General features: G+C 31.3%; 1 protein-coding gene across 8 annotated transcripts in view; it reads left to right on the plus strand.

The window, feature by feature from the left end:
* Positions 1–20,227, plus strand: part of rush (rush hour) — a gene marked incomplete at its 3' end in the record, with an annotated part of 60,582 nt that overhangs the window by 10,417 nt on the left and 29,938 nt on the right. For 5 of the 8 annotated variants that reach the window (XM_067045628.1, XM_067045630.1, XM_067045629.1 and 2 more), the window contains 3 exon segments: positions 1,738–1,875; positions 7,706–7,769; positions 19,758–19,883. In XM_067045628.1, coding sequence (XP_066901729.1) covers positions 1,738–1,875; positions 7,706–7,769; positions 19,758–19,883 — 328 coding nt within the window. 8 annotated transcript variants of the gene reach the window in all.

Raw genomic sequence — 20,227 nt, forward strand, 5'->3', positions numbered from 1 at the left:
TAATGTGTTTAGGATTGTCTAAAAACCTGCTCATTTGATGGGTGATGTTTTGAACGAATTACGCAACAAATTTTTAAATTTGTTGTCTCAAATTACTCAGTAGTATTCCATGAGTGTTTTTAATCAATTTGAGCTCGAAATACTAAAAGAACATTTTATTGTATTTCATAACTTCTTTAAATTGCAGGGGTTACAAATATACAATTAGTAGTACAAAAACTAAAATGAAACAAGGGCTTATAATTGGTTGCTCCAACATTACATCAAATTGTATAATTAATTAGGATGCACTACCATCATAATCTATGTTTACAGATTTAAAACAGAACCAGTGTCTTGTTCTAACTTAATCTAACTACACACTGTTTACAATTCTGAAATGATTGGTATTATCGGAGACACTCAGAGGCATTACAATATCACCAAACTATTGATCCTCCTTTCAATACGATACATTAACTAAAGTATCGGTGCCTGATGTACATTCATCCAAATTCTAGTCAAAGGCAATAAGTTAAAATATGAAATATCAATCCATGAAAAACCCAAAACGTTAAAATAAAAATAATTTAATTAAAAAAAAAAAAAAAAAAAATGGAAATAACCCTATCTTATAGTCCTACTTCTTCTAAGAGATGGGATGTTATTGTATATCTCCTTTAAACATATTAGTGGATTGTCTGTGATATCTATAAAAAATAATGAAACTTGGTATAGTAGTTGGAGACCTTCCCTAGGCACTGCAGCTCTTGGCAAGTAAATTCAGTCCCATGTAACTGTGAATGCCACTAAACAGAAAGCTCTTGAATCTGCACGTCTAAACATGAATAATGTGTTTTCAGAAGAGTATTTACATTTTGTTCAGATGTGGAAGGCACCAGATTACTGAACTAAGTTTCATTCAATGTTGGCTAATCCTGTTAAAAAAAATCATTTGACAGCTGATAATTCAGGTTTAGTAAAAATGGAGCGTTAGATGATAAAACAAAGTGTTTTCATTGTTGTACAATATTTCAAAAGTAATGGATGTCTGGTGACCACAGCTCGAAAATTTTGTACAAAGTATGGACAGAATGAATAGTGATTTCTAAGTAACTTTGTTAACTGTGAAGAAAATAATTAAAAAATTCGGGCAGACTGGATAACTTTTTACGTGGATAACTTGTTACGCTAAACACACTGGTCAACCAAAAACAAGCTGTTCAATTGTCAATATCGAAGCAGTGCGTTGAAGTGTTGGTGAAAGTCCAGAAACATCATATCAGCGTCATGGAAAAGAATTGAAAATTTGAAGTAAGAGCTACTTGTAAAACTGTAAAAGAGCTTTACAGTGTATACTCACTGAAGATCTGTTTCTCCATGCTTAAAAATTTCAATTCACACAAAAACTGAAGCCTAATGCCCAGTGAAGAAAGTTTGTTGAATGGATTTTCAAACATCAACAAGTTGATGCTAATTTTTCAAACAAAATAATTTTCAGCGATGAAGAACATTTTCACCATGATGGCTTTGTCAATCCTAACGCATCCTTACCCCATATATCTTTGCCATACTACTGCCCCTTCACATGTTTCCTGTATTTTTTATCCAATACAATCATATCTCTCTGAATATATTATCATGGAATATACTATGATTAATAATTTATCATATTATTTACTAGTGTATTTTAAATGTTATCTATGTCCTATTAGTTGTTCAAAAACTTAAATACGAAAATGTACATTTTCTTTTTAGCCTTTGGCTGTGCCTGGACGTGTATTAGTTGGAGAAGGTGTCTTAACTAAAATGTGTAGGAAAAAACCAAAAGCAAGACAGTTCTTTCTATTTAATGACATCCTAGTATATGGAAATATTATCATAAATAAAAAAAAGGTAACCATATTTTTTTGTTATTTTATTTAATGTAATTACGTACCTGCTATTATCAAATGAGATAAAATTTATTTTCTTGGTTAGTTTTAATAAAATATAAAATAGAATGTTTCTTCATTCAGTTAGCTAAATAAATGTGGCACTGATTCCTTGTTGAGGAACTCTATAGATTATTTTCCCAATTCAGTTCAATCGCCCTAGGAGAAGAATAGCTAAGATTGAATACTTGAATAAAGATATAAAGTACCTAAAATAAAGAAAATACAAAAAAAACTAAAAACTCTAAATTAAGGTAGTATGGCAACATATATATGTGCCAACATGAAGAATTTTTTTTTTGCTTAGGCTTCTTTATAATACTGTGCTTATTGAAAAGGTTAGAAAAATGTTATTGTATCAGGATCAATCATCCTGAAATTTGTGACTATTAAAATTTAAAAACATTAATTGAAAACTTCTAAAAAGTGTTGAGAAGATCAAACTAAGGTTTAAAAAATTAGTTAAGAGGTTATATGTATATTAAAAAAATCCTAGTAAAAAAAAAAAAAGGGATTGTTATTTGAATTCATATGTACAATTATGTGTATTTCTGAATTTGTTACGGTGAAACTTGATCTTTGTTATACTTTTCTATGCATAATATGCCATTTTCCTACCTATTAGAATTTTTCCAATCTTGGTCTAATATGCTAATGCAATAATATTTGTTTTTAGAATGTCTTTATAATGTTTTGAAATATTATAATTTTTTTTTTCAACCTTACCTACATTTTTAATAAACAGCATTTATTTTATCATTTTAATATTTTATAAGGAATTTCAACATCTTTCTTGATTTCTATCTTCTTGTTTACAGTGTGGTACTTCTTTCATTTTTGCATTTTATTGTATTTTATAGGTCTTATAATTACTATTTACTGCATAAGTTAACAATTCATTATGTGTGTGTAAAGATAAACATGATGAATGCTTTGGTTTATTCTTTCCCCATAATCAATTTATTGATTTTAGAAATTATATTTCAGTGTGCTGATTTCATAGATATTCAAGGTATTGATTTTAGGAAATTTATTAGGCTTATCTGTCTTTATATTTAGGGAATATTTAAACTAGTGTATAAATGGCCATTTGATGTCAAAATACTTTTATATAAATTCCCTTCTTATTATATGAGGAGTTAAAGAATTCATCTGCAAAACTCAGTTTTGATATGTCTAGTTCTGGAAACAGTTTGCTATTACAAAAACTCTAAAAGGAACCTGAGAATTATGTAAATGATTGCTAGTTTTCTTAGCTAATACAAATTAAATTTGACCATTCTAACTGTATATTTTTTTACTGTTATTTTGCAGTGATGATATCCCAGTGTACTACCACATAACTTATTTCTGAAGAAAAATTATTGTCCTGAAAATATCTACACTAACTGTGTTAGATATGATCATGAAATTCTAGTCATATTTACATCACATATTCCTGTGATTATAGATCGGGAGTTCAGAGCATAAAATATGTCCGATTAGAAGGAAGTTTCTGATTGTTTTGGCCGAAAGTTGTCTTAACATACACTGGAAGTTCGAATGTCTGCCACCTAAGATCAGTCACAAACAAATTGTATAGATTAATAAACTTGTCATATTTTGCAAAAATTAATCATTTTCTTCCCATGGTGTTATAGAAAAATAATTATATTTTTACCTAGACTATACAACAGGTACAGTAAATGTTCTTAAAAAGTAGGTATTGAAGCATTTGAAGTGCATGCCTCTGGAAGTTAATTTTACTGAGGAAAATTCTGAAATATTCATTCAGTTTTCCATTTCCTTAAAACTTCCTAAATACTTTGACTGTGGTTGATTGTGTTTTCAATCTGTAGTGGCTTGGGAGCATGTATGAGTTGTCAAGGGAGTTCACTTTTCTAGCTTGCATTGGGAGTGGTCGGAAGAGCTCTAGCACCTCCCTTTCACCTTGGATTGTTTCAAACGATGTTTAGTACTCTTCTAGCTTCCACCCCCTACGATTCTGGGTTCTGCCACCTTTTAGGATATTTACACTCCTTCAAGTTTTTTTTTTATTATAAAATTTATTTTTTGAAATATATAATTTTTTTTTACATTTGTATTATTTTATTTTACATGCTTCTAATAACATTTTTTACATGTTTAAAAGATCTATTTTTATTTTTAAAAATATTTTTTACATTGGTTTGGATTATTTCATGTTGTTTATATGTTTTACAGAAAATTTAAAGATATAACAATAATTTTCTATAGTCCTTATTCAGTGCAGTAATTCAGTTACAAAACCCACAGAATATTCATGTGTCAGCTGATTGCTGTTACTTGAATATTATATATTCATTGGTGATTTGTGATACATGATAGATTCAGTGGTATACTCGGGTGACTACAATGTGTTTTCATGGTTAAAAAATTGGTATTGAAACTTTATTTGGCTAAATATTACATTTTAAGTATTACATAATGCATATTTTAATTAAAAGAAAAGAAAATATTAAAACAATAGTTAAAGAATTGTGCTTTTAAGTGGTTTCCCATGGGAGCCTCCGCAGTCAAAGTGTAAAGCACAAAAAAACTCAATAGTTTTTTTTTTAATAGAGTAAATTTGATACAATATAATCCTTATTAGCCATCTGTTTGCCTAGTATTTCCTGAGAAACAGTTGTTAAAAGAGGAAGTTTTTTTTTTTTTTTCAAATAGTTAAAAATAAAATAAAATGAATTTTTTTGGGCTAATATGGAAAATATTATTCCTATGAAATTATTCATGATAAACTACTTTGCAATCCATCTAATAAGCTTCAATTTGAGAGCTAATAGTCATTTGTAAATCTAATACTTCTAATACAATTGTTCATTGACCAACATTTATTTTTCAAATAAACGCTCAATCAATATTTTGTGAATTGTTTTTGGCAAATATCATCATCCTATCATTCCTCATGCAGAATACATGTTAGTTGAAATTTCAAGGATATCCTCTCCCCTATTATTTTCTATCTTTTAACGACCTCCCCAAGTTTCACTTAATAAAACACCTTCCAATCCTCCCTTGTCCAACTTGTTTCCACTTACTCCAATATTATTATCTATGGTGATTTTAACATTAACATGCTCTCTTATTCCAGTGATTAATCCTTTCTTATTGACATAATATTTTCCCTTAATCTTTACCTCGTTCTTTATTCTCTTACACATCAAACACAATCGTCTGACATCTGGTTAGACCATTTTATCTGTGACTCTCCTGTAAAAATCCTTTCCTCTTCCCAGACCCCATCCCCTTCCTCTCATCATCTTACGATCTGATCCAAATATCGTATGACCTACCAGTCAAATTTTTTACTCCTGAAATCATATCATACTGTAATCTGGACCTCCTGTCCTATGAATCCCTTCAACTTGACCTTGATTCTGTCCAGTGAGACATTATACACTTCTATAATTCCATTGACCATATGGTCTCTACCCTCACTTCATATCTGCAATCTATATTAGGCATCCATGCTCCTTTCAAAACCCGATCCTTACACCGTCCAACTGCACCTTGGCTTACTCTGGAAATAAAGGAAATGATAAAACAAAGAGAAGCAGCTAGACGCAGCTTATTCTCTTCATATTCATCACACACTCTCCAATGCTCCTGATCCTAAATCCAAGTGGAAAATACTCCAATATTTATCCCTACCAGAATCCAATAACCTCAGCTCTCTTCCAATAATAATAATAATATTTTATTTATTCTGGGACGATTCTCTTTAGAATAATACAGAGAAATCAATAGATGAGGGCTGAGGAGCCTCAGAGATACTTTAAAAAAAATACAATGAAATATAAACAGTCATTATAAAAAATAATTATAGGTTACTTTCTCACTTATATCAGTTGAAAAAAAAAAAAAAAAAATGAATAAATAAAAAAGAGAAAAGAAAATTATGTAAAAATAATTAAGAATAATATAATAGTTAACATACATATTTACTATTTTATGGGGTCTGAATGGATAAGAAATGATTGAACAGGCGGGATTTAAAGGTAGGGAGGGTAAGGGTATTGGAGCAATGGATGTTGGAAGGGATGGAGTTCCATAAGGATGAGGCTCGGATAATGAACGATCTATTGAAAATAGCGGTTCAGTGGACCCTTATGTATAAATCTGAAGACCGGGAACGGGTATTGCAGGAACGAATAGAGGATTTGAATTGAAGGAACTCGGAGATGTATGAAGGACGGCGGGATTGGATGACTTAGAAGATGAAGGATGCCAGGAAATACTTGCGACGGTAGGAAGGATAAAGCCACTTCAACTCTGGGAAACAGAGGCGTCCCTAGGGATCTCGAAGATGAATCGTACACAGCAATTTATCAAACGTTTTAATTTTGCCTCGAGATCCCCAGAGACTCCCCCATATACTGTACAGCAATAGTCAAAATGAGGAAATATTAGCGAAGTGACTAGGAACCTACAAGTTTCAAATGGAAATAGGTGGGAGAGGTAATTTAAACGTTTTAAAGTTGAAAGGGTTCGGCAGGATATATTGGATACATGGCTTTTCCAGGAAAGTGTTTGATCAAAGGTTATTCCCAGGTTTTTGATGGTGGGGTAAAATTTGATGGTACTATCATGTAGGAACATAGTTGGGATATTAGGAACAGTTTTAAGGAGATTATTGGAGCCTATTAAGATTGCCTTCGTCTTCTCCGCATTTAACTTGAACTTGTTAGCTCTCGACCATTCACAAATCCCATCCAAATCTTCTTGAAGTTTCTCTGTGGCTGGTAATAGGTCAGAAGGCGGGAAGGACAGGTATATTTGGAAATCATCTGCATAGATGTGGTATTGGTAGTGATGGATTTGGAGGGGAAGGTCATTAATGTAAATAGCAAACAGAGTAGGAGATAAAGTGGAGCCTTGAGGAACACCACAGGGAAGGGGGAGGGTCTTAGATGGAGGTTGACCTGGGACGACTACATACTGGGACCAATTTGAGAGAAAGGATTTTAACCAGCACAGGGCACTGTTGGATAGAGGAAGATTACGCAATTTAGTAAAGAGGATGTTATGGTCAACAGAATCAAATGCTTTGGAAAAGTCTAGAAGGATGAGGATAGTGAAGTTTTGGAGGTCATATAGGTTATTTTAAGGAGAGCGGATTGCGTTGAGTAGCCAGATCAAAAGCCAGATTGGAAAGGGTTGATAAGGGAATGTTCCATCTAGTAATATAAATATAAATTATTAGTTTAAATTCTTGAGGTTCATTTATGAGACAGGGCAAAGCCTTGACAGGGAACTAGTTATAAAATCTTTTTTGTAAGTGAACTCTTATTAAATTGATAATTATATGACCAATTTAAGTGTTCTTAATTTTTACTGGGCTACTAATCAAGTTTAAAATGATGATACATTAAAAGCAGAAAAGAAGGTAAATGACATATTTGGAAAATCATTGGTCCTCCTAGAGGAGTCCAAATTTGTTTCAGTCAAAGCACCAACTTATGGTGTGCTTTTAATTGTTAAAGTAATATATAATGTAATTATTAATTGTAAAAGTATAAGAAATATTGTTAAGAGTTGTCTATAACACCTAAAAAAATAATATCATAAACCACAAGGTGGGATGAGAGAGCACCCAGTGCATATTATTTAATTTTTTTATTTTTTAGAAAGTAAAGAAATTGTTCCTGACTTAGGATGTAAATTTCGGAATATCAACAGGACTATTATAAATGAAGCTATTGAGATCCTCACCCCACCTTGTGATGTGAAGATTAAATCAAAATAAATCTTTTAATTCATTTTTCTTTGTTTAGTATAACAAGCAACATGTTATTCCGTTGGAAGAAATTAAACTAGAATCATTAGAAGATGAAGGGCGTAAGTTTTTTTTCTTATTTACATTTTAACATGCTCTAGTTGTTTCTTTTGTTATTTACTTATAACATACCAACAAACTTGAACCCTTTTCTTATTTTTAACCTAAGAAAATAATTCTTGATTTGATAAGTTTGTGACTGATAGTGTCAATTTAGTGAAACTTTCTTGTATTTATGTCAACTTTAATTAATTTTATTTGCTTTACAATTTTTTTAGTTAGGCTGCTGTTTTAAATAGAACATTAAATTAATTTATTATTAAAATTAATTTCACCTGAAAAACTTGATTCCTTTGTAATGGAGGCTGGTAAATCTATATAAAGATCCATCCTTTGTCCAGTATAGATCCTTTATTTTCTTTGGATCTACACTTTCCATCAAAATGTGGTTGTTGGGTTTATCAAGTTGAGTATTATCATCCATAAGTGATGATTTAGCACCAATCATAGGCATGTAAGTCATTATATAATCTTGTAAAATCATCTCCACAAATCTTGAAACTTTCGAGACCCCCTATTTGATGTGTGGTTCCAAGATTGATTACTATCAACCAGAGTTGGGCATTAGCTAGCTAATATTTAGTTAACTAAGGCACAAACTAAAAGCTAAATAGTTTTCAGAATTAGTTCCCTTAAAAAACTGGAACTAATTTAGCTATTGACTTTTAGCTTCCACTGAATCTGAACTAATTTAGTTATATTAGTTGTTAGTTGTCAAATTCAACTAAAAACTAACCCTATCAGTAGTTTCCCTAACATATTAGGGTCCCTTCATAACATTTTGGGGGTTCTAGAAAAAAAAAAGACTGTGTATTGATTTATTTTAACATTTCGGATTTCTAACATATTGGGGTCTCTATGTAAGTTTTCGGGGGTTCTGAAAATGAAAATAAAATCGATTTTATGATCACACGCTTGTTTATCAATTTATTCTAACATTTTGGATTTCTAACATATTGGGGTCCATATATATGTTTTCGGGGATGCTGAAAATGAAAATAAAATCGATTTTGTGATCGCGTGCTTGTGAATCGTTTCTAATGCAACTACAGCTAATTTAGCTTTAGTTTTTAATTATTTATAGCTAACTCTGCTATCAAACAAGTTTCTAATGTTAGAAGCGATAGAATAGTTTCCTGAATGCTTGTACTTTAATAAAACACTTGTTAATGGGATTGTTGGCTTTTAGAAGACATGAATTTGTTCTTCTTAAGTGACTCCCGTTCTCATTACGTTTTGATGGCCATTGAAATTGTAGAGTAATAAAAACCAAGACAATTTTGATATAACAAAGATTTTCTTTCCTTCTTTATCAAGAGTAAATATTCTTATTGAATCTTTTCACTTAAACAACTCATTATCACATTAAATAAACATAAAATAAAGAGGAAAAAGTAAATTTGATGTACAGAGCAAAGATAAGAAGTAAAAACTGGCTGAAGGTGAAATCAGACATCACAAATATTTGTGCATTAGTTTTGGAAAAATAGTGTGTTACAATGATATGACTGTCTCTAATATCTCTGATAGAACTATTACCATAAATGAAATAAAATGAGTTAAGATCCAAAACTAAAAAAATCTTAAAATTCATTGGTGTTGCTATATTTTTGAAAGAGTGTGTAGTTTTAAGTAATATTAAGGCAAAATTTCTGTTTTGCCTTTGACTTCATAGAGTGCGGTTGTATTGTAATGTGTGCGCAGCCCATTAGACATTTGTTTTTTTTTGTTTTCCTACACTTTCATGTTTTATTTAATACTTATTTGTTATTTTTATTTATATTATGCAATCAGGCAATGAATTAAACAATTCGCCTGGTTTATCCCAAGACCTCAAACATATTTCAGCTAATAAATCTGAAGTAGACCAACAATCAGAAGAAACAAATTTGAAAAAAAGAAATTTTGAATGTGCTGATTTAACACACAATTCTAATCACCCGTTAAAAATTGGTTAAGTACTACCAGGAAATTACTCCTTTAAAAGCTAGGGTGGGCGGATTCATTTAACATATTGTCAGACATTGATCTTTCTTCAGATAAGCATAGTAGAGCAACACCAAGTACCAGCAATAACAATACTAATCCGAATGCTGAGCCCAATTCCATAAAAATACCACCGATATTCCTACATAACGTCAATAATTACAGACTACTCTTAAATGATTTAAATGCTTTGTGCATCAGACCATTCACTACCCTACTAATCGGTAATAATACAAAAATTATGTTAACGAATATAGACGATTATAGAACTATAACTAAGTACTATGATGAAGAAAAAATTGACTACCACTCATTTCTATGAATAAAAATAAATATTCGAATGTAGTGATTAGGAAGGTTCCCTATAGTATAACCGAAGACAAATTAAAGGCCGAGTCAGACTCAAAACAATTCGAAGTTGTCTATGTATCCAGAATACTAAATTAAGACAAAAAACCAACTCCACTCTATTCAGTATCTCTCAAAAACAACTAAAAGGCCAAAGATATTTTTATTCTTAAACATTTCTTTTCTGCCCTAAGTATAGTAGAACCCAAACACAAAAACACTGACATTCCTATGTTTACTAACTGCCAAAGATACAGTCATTCAAAGAACTATTGTCATTTGGGACCAAGGTGTGTTAAGTGCAAAGGTAAACACCATTTCTCAAAATACCTGTTAAAATTTACCTAAAAGCCATTTTTTGTAAATTGTGAACTAGCTCATGCGGTTAAATACAAGGGCCCGCCATTAGAATCACTTAAAAAAACTCAGTATACAGTTAATCAAGACAATGAAATAAATTGTGATAATTTTTTGTCTTCAATAACTAAAATTATAATCGAAGCTATCAAACTGTATTTACCACAAATTATGACTTAAATATCCACGTTAGTAGCGTCTTTCTTTACAAATGGACCATAATATAAATAACAGCATATCTACAGTTACTAATTCTCTCCTGACCAACTGCGCTTTAATACAAATCATATATTATTCATTTTTTGTCTATTGGTACGGAATTAAGAAAATTAAAAATTTTAAACTGGAATGCTCATGGGATATCTTCTCAAAGAAATGAATTTAAAATTTTCCTTGAATCAAATTTCATCGATATAGCCTGTATAACTGAGACACATTTATCCCAAAACATCAAATTGAAGATCCCAGGTTATAAAATTTTACATAATGACAGAGATTGTTTAACTCCTTCTGGTGGTGTAGCCTTAATAATCAAAAATAATATTGACTTCACTGAAAATATCATTACCAACATATTTAATATAGAGGTTGTTTCGGTTCGTTTAAACTCGTCTCCTTCTACCATTGTCACAGTAGTTAATAAACCTCCAAATAAAAAACTAATTTAAGACGAAATTTTAAAACTATTACCACTAGGGAACCATACATTAGTTTTAGTTGACATAAATTGTAAAAACATTTAGTGGGGATGCCGCAAATAAAATTCTAGTGGAAACACTTTATTTGATATTTGCTCAAGGCACAATATCCAAATACATGCACCAAATGAAACTACGTTTTACAGACCAGGGTGTAAATCTGACATTCTGGATATCTTATTAACAAAAAATTTTAGTTTTCCTCTCTATTTTCAAGTGATCACAGCTTTAAATTCTGACCATATCCCTGTATTAATTAATTTCTCAACTGAGATAAACAATGAAACGGTGAGAAAATCCCTCATTAATGAAGTGATCGACTGGGAAACGTACAAAAGTCTTGGATAAAAAATTACTACTGAAAAAAAAATTTTCCTACTGCTCAAGAAATAGATAAAAGTATAACAATGTTAAATGAGTCGGTCTGAAACAGTTTACATGAGGCAACTGTACAACCTTTCCATTTAAGGGGAAAAACATTTTCTGACAGCTGCCCAAAATCAATACTGCTAAAAATTGAAGAAAAAAATCACGCAAGGAGACAGTGGATGCACACTAGAAACCCTCTTAACAAAAAGAAATGGAACCACCTCAAACATGAAACTAAAAAGAATCTGGATGAAAGGGCGTATTCTAAATATTAGGGATAAGCGGAAAATTTAGACCCAAAGAACCATTATTTATGGAAGGCTATGCGACATCTATTGGATAAATGTGATAAAATTTCAAGTCTTGTAGACGATGACAAATTCATCATTAGCAACGCCAAAAAAGCTGAAGTATTCGCTAAGTTTTTGAGAAAACATTCTCTAATGTAGAAATAAGTCCGAATTTATGAAATTGACGAGTATCTAAATCTCCCTCTCGTAACAGTTCAGCTCCCACCAAAAGAAATCCAGGACCTGATTAAAAAACTCAAGATAAAGAAATGTCTTGGCCATGATTTGATTCCAGTTATAGCAATCAAAATGTTACCCAGGTGAGCCGTCGTTTTCATCACGTCAATTTTTAACAGTTGCCTGCGTACTGGATATTTTCCCAATACGTGGAAGAAAGTCGAACTCATAGTAATTCACAAGCCTGGTAAGAACGCTAAACAAATCAGCAGTTATAGATCTGTCAGTTTATTACCAATTTTTGGAAAATTACTGGAATCAGTTATAAAAAAACATCTTAATTCTTTTTTCAGAGCCTCAAAATTTTCAATTCGGTTTTCAATACAGTCATATTCCACTTCTCACCAACTGGCAAGACTATCGGAATTAAAGAATTTTGGAAAATAAGAGACACTCTGGTAGCATTCTTGGATTTCCAACAAGCGTTCGATAAGGTCTGGCATCGAGGTCTCCCATATAAATTAAAGAAAGTAGATGCTCCGAAATACCTATAAAATATTCTGAGCTCATTCCTCAACGGTAGAACATTCTCTGTCAGAATTAAAAACAAAAATTCTACCCTTAGACAAATCCATACCGGTACTCCACAAGGTTCAGCCCTTTCTCCCATTCTGTTCAACTTCTACCTTCATGACATCATCCAGTCTACGCACACCTCCATAGCTATGTTCGCTGACGATACAGCAGTGTCCTCTCAACAAGATGGTATAATAATCGCTAGAAACACTTTCCAAAGTCACCTTAATGAACTAGAACAATATTTCAATAAATGGATAATTATTTTGAACATTAAAAAATGTAATTCAAAAGGTTTTACTCTTCGACGCCCACCAGACCCACCAATACTAATCCTTAAAGGTAAAAATATAAAATGGAATCCTGCCAGTGAAACAGTAAGATACCTGAGAATTTACCTAGATCGCCGTCTCACCTGGAACCACTATATCAACATCAAACCAACACAAACCTACGCAAGGTTAGCAATGCTATATCCTATCCTAAAACTGTTCTTATATTTAACTAATTCTCAGGCCATTGCTGATGTACGGCTGTGATGTCTGGGAAGGGAAAAATTACAATCTTTCCAAAACAAAGTCCTACGAATCGCAGTGGATTCTCCTTGGTTCATAAGAAATAGCGAATTGCACCGGGAATTACAAATGGAGTACATCAAAAAACAGTTCATGAAGTTCCACTCCCAGTTGCCAACAGTTAAAGGAGCAATGACCTGCAACTTAAGAAACCCAACCTCGACCCGAAGACTGAAGCCCAGGTTGCTGCAGGACATTCTGTTATAAATTCTATATTCATTAATTCTATTATTCACAATACTTCTATTTTACTTATTATTATTTATTTTATTTTTTCTCTTCTCTTGTCTTTTTTTTTTACTATTAGAGGGCAATTGTTTGTTTTGTTAGATCTACAAATGTCGTTATTCTTTGTTATTAATTTTACTTTTCTCTTTTATTAAGAAGCATTATTTTTATCTATTTATTTTATCTTATTTTCTTTTAATTATGCCATTGTATATAGTTAGGAGTGTCTTTTGTACGAGACTATACCCCTCCCCCATAATCAATTGTTAAAAAACAAAATATAAAATATAACGGTTATATCAACCATGTAACGCCCACTAGGCTGATCTGGTATTAAATAAAAAAAATTTAAAAAAAGGCAAAATTAAACTCATGTACGTACCTCACTTCATAAAGTTATATTATTTTTAGTTTTCTTATCTTCATTTTTGTCACCTTTGATTTTATCCAATAGGATATTTTTTTCTTCTTGATATTTTCATATAACATTCCAGAAGACTTCTTCTGTGATTGATATTCTGCATTGAAGTGTTATTATTAACTACAGTAGCACTATCACAGGCACTTAATATTCTCTCCAAATATTTTTTCCTTACTTGGTAGGTACTCGTCTTTTTTCTTTCACTGTACCTGTGAATGTATAAGCACATTCTAGGTTTTGTTAAAATGATTTATTTTTGTTTGATTTTACATGTGAGTTCTTGCTTCTTGTAATACTTTATCAATTTTTTTTATTGCCTATTATGTCATTAAAAAGGAACTTAACTAGTTGTATATCATATAATTTGTTGAAGTTTTCTTCTAGAGTATTTCTGGGAAATTTAATAATATCTACAACTTGATTAACCAGGGTCAACCTTCAGATAGCGAACACTTATTGATAGGATTGATCAGATGAAACCTTTGTCTGAGTTTGAGGATCTAAGATTAAAATTTCAAGCCCAAACTAACTTTTTATAGCATTTTAAAACTGAATAGGTATGTTTTTGATGTATAGAGATAGAGAGTTAGGAAGAATTTTAAACCGATGAGGATGGCTTTGGCTTTTGCTGGATTCAGGCTCAACTTGTTTTACGATGCCCAGCAGTGAGTACTGTTAATAGCTTCCTGCAGCTTATTAGAAGCATTGAGCAAGTCGGAAGGGTGAAAGGATGTGAATATTTGTTGGTCATCGGCAATCATATGATATTGGGAGTAGTAGATAATATTAGGTAGGATAGATGGAAAATAGGGTTGGTGTGAGGGCAAAGATTGTGATTTTCTATGACATATAGAGGGATTGAGAAAATTTTTAGCAGGGTTTATTGTGTTGAATAACTAGAACAGAAACTTGATTGGAAAGGACAACATTTGGTTGGAGGAGTGAGGCAAGTTGAGAACGAACTAATCTTTTGATGTATTCGATAGGATGGAGGTGGATCTGAAGTCATGAGTTAAGGAGAGATGTGGCATTTTATTTAGCAGATGGACAAGTTCTTTTTTTCAAGTCGTGGGAAAAATGAAGTTTTGCAGAAAAAAGTTGAAGATGTGTAGAAGAAAAGGAAGACTTAGTTCTATCGTTTTTACCGAAATTCGGTCTTGACAAATGTCATTTATTTGGGATTTGACTACAGAATCAATTAAGTTTTCAAGAGTGATAACTGATAATGAAAGAAGTAGAAAATGATCTGGATTAAATTGAGTTTATGGGGAAGTAGGTGAGCATGAACTTCATTCAAAAATTTAGTAAGGTTGTCAGGTGAGACGATAGTAAGTGCTCGATATGGTGCTAGTGATAGAAAATTTCCTTAAGGTTTTCCTCTTAGTTTGAGGATCAGGAACTTGGTAAACTGTTCTGTTGAAGTACTTTGCCTTAGCATGGTATAAGAAGAAGGTTTGCAGGAAGGCTTTAACTTTCCTCAAATAACTGCTTCCATGGTTCTTAGCCATTTTTATAATTGCTCATTGAGACTATATTAGTACAATATACAGCTTTAGCTCTATCAAAATTAAAATGCTTAATAAATCACTAGAAAAACCTTCAATATTTCAAATCACTAGAAAAACCTTCAATATTTTCTATGGAATCATCCCCTCTTAAATTTTAATTACCCCTTGAAATTCTTTATAGGGATTCATTCTGTTGTATAATGAACATCTCTTTCCATAAGCAGGGAAGGAATATACTTAATGTGTATTTCCAATTTTTTTATAATAATGACCTCAGGATTTGGCTGAGATTTTTATGGCATGTTCATTATTTTCTTTTAGAATTAACATCACTATCAGTATAGTCAATTCACTAAACATCATTTTATTTTTTGTTAATGATTTCATTTGGAGAGCAGAGTGGCCCGGTGACTAAGGCACTGTGCTCCAAGGACTCGGGTTCGAATCTAGTTAGGCAGATAATTATTTATTCTGTTTGTCAGATTTAGGCATCCAGTTTTTATTGGGCTTTTTTTCTTGTATAAAAACAGGGCCAAGGTTCTCATTTTTTAATGCTGCCTCCCTTAGCCTTGTACATTGTAAAGCATCAAAGATGCCATATTGAGATGCCTGCCTGGGATTATTTACTTTGCCATGCATGCCAGAACCTGGCTGGCCCCTATTACCATGGACTGCAGACATTTTGTTGATCAGTCCTTGTAGGAGAAGGATGATTGAGCGAAAATACGTGATATTCACCATTTCTTCCACTATCAGCTTGGACTAGCGAGTGACGAGAAGATGGGACATGATCTCGACAGCTAAGGTGTCTCAACATATAAGTTTAGATAATACATGAGACTTATTCAAAAATCTCACTTTTTATTATATTATATATTTTATATCACATGATAATTAACAAAGACTAACTGAGTTAATCCCTGAAGGGGTAATATTCCAGAAATATATGTATGTTATTAATTACCCATGTATATGTTCTCACTTAAATCCTCACAAATCTTAATAAGAACTTTACAAGCTTACAATAAAGGACTCCTAAATCTAAAGCACATAGTGGCCCTTTTCCAGGCTCTGTTAACAATTGTACACTGTTACTATAGCTGTGAATCAACCCTGTGGGTTCGGGAAGTCCTCTGGGGTCCATCCTGCCATAAAGTGGGTACTCTTAATTGGGGAAAAATGTGGTAGTTTGCTTGATCATTAACCAATCACCTCCTTGTACAACTGTTCAAGAAACAGTACTTCCTTACAAAGTACTAAACCCCTGACCTTTCATGGGTTGTAGTGGTACAAATTTTCCTTTTCAATGGTTTGATTGAAGTTCACATTAAATCTTTAAAAATTGTGTTCTTATAATATTTTCCCATTTGCAATGCTCTACATGTTTGCATTGAAACTTTCAGTACAACCCCAGAACTGAAAAACACAACCTTTCCCTAGCCTACTCCCAAATTGTTAATTTATTAAAACACCCATAATTTTTTTTTTACCTCGACAACTCCTTATTATATTAATTTACTGACCTGCCTTTTCTATGTTCCTTTCGCCTCCAGCTCATTTCACCATTAGTCAACTCTAGTTTCTACTATTTTCTAACCTTTTGTTCTCATAGTTATTTATTTTAAACTTGTTATTTTCTAATTTTACTCTACAAACCTTTTATTACATTTAAAAAATCATTCATAATAACGATTTCTGCTTCAGTTGTAACAACTCAATTACCTAATCATTGTTACAATTCAGCTATCAAATATAACACATCAACTTATCTATTAACTATCAATTATTAATTATCATTTATCTGATATAACTTTTATAACAAGCTTGTTTATTATTTTTTTCTTAATATTTTGTCTCTTAATTAAGGTTTTTATCTTGTTTTTGTTTTATTTTTTCAGCCCTAATGAAGACCTGAAATTCAGGTCAAAACAATGTTTCAAATAAATAAGTTTCGTTTATTTTTTTGCTTACCACACTCCTGTCTATCTTCTCCTCATTTACCTTATTTTGTTTTATTTTACGGCTCCTAATGATAAATTAATAGTGGGTACACTATAAACATCAAATAATTTCAATTTTTTTCTTCTGAAAACGTATTATTCAACTTTACATCATATTCTCCTGTAGTGTTCAACAGTAATGTGATTTGTATTTTTTCTTCCCCAATCTTATGTTTTCCAGCTGTCATAAAGAGAGAGAACTTTAATTTCCTTTGTGTTCTTCATAGATAATCTTCTGGTTTTTCCTTTCATAACTGAATATCTATACTGTGAATTGTTTGACATTTTAATATTTCTTAATATAATACATCTGATATATTCCTCAATATAACATAACTAATAGAATTTTAGTTTAATAAAAACTACAAATGGTATTTAACCCTTCTTATTCAAATTCAAATATAACTCATAAAATGTGTATAACCTTTCTCACAGGACTTCTAGTTGTTCCTCTATTTTTCTATTAAGATGTAAAAACAAGCATTTAATATGCCATACTCTCAGCCCTCTTAGTGAGTCATCAGCGTAGTATTTAATTGGCCTCTGCTGCTTAGTACTTTCTATTTTGAATTCATACCTTGTTGCCTTTGATCCAATGATCACAGTGCATAGAAAGCACTTCATTTTTTCCAATCCTTTAAATTAGTTTCCATTATCCTTGGATTGTGTGTATACTAGAATTCATGCCTAGTTTCACAAGTTAAATGCTATGGTTTTAGGTTTAGAACCTCTATTACAGCTTCCCCTGTTATATTTTTGATCTACCAAGTGCTGCCCTATGCCACCATAGCGGTATATAAGGCTTAAATCTTTCAGTCCTGGTGAATAAACGATGATTGATTCCATGATATGCCCACTTCTGTTTTATATACCTGTAGTATTCTAGTTCTTTGCCTTTCACTTTATTTATATCATTTTGTCATTTCTTTTTGTAATCCAGAATGATCTCCAGGTGGTTTACCTCTCTGCATGGATTTATCAATACTCAATCAGATGAACAAGTCTGATTATTATTGTTTTCTACTTAGTGTAAAAGATGCAGGGTCTCCAAATAGGGTGAGAGCTATTTAAAAGTTAAATAAATAAAAAATTGAAGATATTCAAGCAAAATAATTTATTTATTAGCAAAGTGGACATTATGAAAAATAACATGCTTAAATGATGTTTTAAAAAGAGTGAAAATTATTAGCTCTTCAAATTACTAAGAAACGCTCCTGTGCTGGAGAGAAGGGCGGGCTGTGCAATACAGCTCTGGTCATAGAATTTTATTAATGATGGAACCCTTTGTTTCATGTCCTGACATTAAATGCTTTCTGTCGATTAGTGAAGTATATCATTACTAAAATTTCATGATGATTTAATATTTGTTAAAAAATTTAATTTTGTGTAGTTAGGTGATTTAATGTAGTTAGCATGTTCTTTATTTATACATGAGTAAATTAATCTATCGGAACCCATATGTGACTCTACAATAATGATACTATTCTAGGGTTAAGTACTTTTTAATTATTTTATTTTATTTATCATTTCTTTTGTTGTAGAAAAATAAACAAGTCATTTGTAATTTAATCTAAGTCTATTCAGTCATAATTCTTTAAAATTATGTTAAGCTCATTTAGTACAGATTAATCAAGGATTTTAACTATGTATGAATTATTGAAATTTTTTTAATATTCACTGCAAAATACAAATATTTTGAATTGTTTGTTTTCCTAATTAATTATACTGTAAAAGTTAATTCAGTTGATGCAAAATGAAACATTTTGAAAAAAATGAATGGTTTGTTAGGAGGAGATTAGTTAGCTGATACTTCACTGACCCAAGTGATGGGTTTTGGTGGTTCAGGATTTCATTTAATAATTTAGATTGTATTGAGGTAATTTAATATGTTGCCTGAGGAAACTTTAATACTGCGTGTATGTTCTTCATATTCTCAATTTTACCAGAGTTAAAAAGTAGGTAGGAGTGAAATATAGGCCAGGATGGAGAAGCTAGGATAGACTTGGGGGAGGGTAACTGAAAGGAGGGATGCTGTAATAGAAACTTCAGAAAATGTTTCTTGAATTCAACTAGAAATGTCTTCTATCAACCTACTATCGAAGGTCGGAGTGAGTTTTGATCTCTGAGGGAGATTAGCTACTTAATATATCCATGTTGGATATTGACATAGAAAAACATCTAATATTATTAATTATTTATGGTGTTGCCTAACATTTCTGTTTTATACTTATGGATTGATATGTTTACATATATGAATAATTTCTTTCAATTCTTAGATGATGTTGCATATTATTATGCAATGATATCAATGAGAAATGTGCTCTGTGGGTTATTTCTCCTAGATATCTAATCGTTTAATACAAACCATTGGTTTTCCTTTTTAGTTTCTGAAAATGTTTGTTGTTATATTCATTGTGAATCATTAAAATATGATTAGGATGTTATCATAATTTTCAGAGCTTCGAAATGGGTGGCTAATTAGAACAACTTCAAAATCTTTTGCTGTTTATGCTGCAACATCCACAGAAAAACAAGAGTGGATGGCACACATCAACAAGTGTATTGAAGATTTATTGCGTAAAAGTAATTATTTTGTTATATTATCTTTTCTGTAATTATACTTAATGTTACATTTTAAATATTATTATATTTTCTTTAACTATACTTGATGTTACATTTCAAATACATTTGTGGAATAATACTAAATAAACATCTTGAATTTTGGATAGAAATTTTTATTACAAGTAGTTTTTGTTTTGTTTTCATATCATTCCTTAATAAGCAAGATTTTTATTTTCTGTCTTTCCTCAGAATAAGTTTGTTCCTGTTGGTGATTTTTTTTTTTAATATTTATTTATTGCTATTTACAACTGTACATTATAATACATTTAGTAAATCTGATCTAAGTTAAATTGGAGTGTTACAGG

The sequence above is a fragment of the Halyomorpha halys genome, unplaced genomic scaffold, assembly GCF_000696795.3.
Source record: "Halyomorpha halys isolate HHAL.00 unplaced genomic scaffold, Hhal_1.1 Scaffold366.1, whole genome shotgun sequence".
Lineage (NCBI taxonomy): Eukaryota > Metazoa > Arthropoda > Insecta > Hemiptera > Pentatomidae > Halyomorpha > Halyomorpha halys.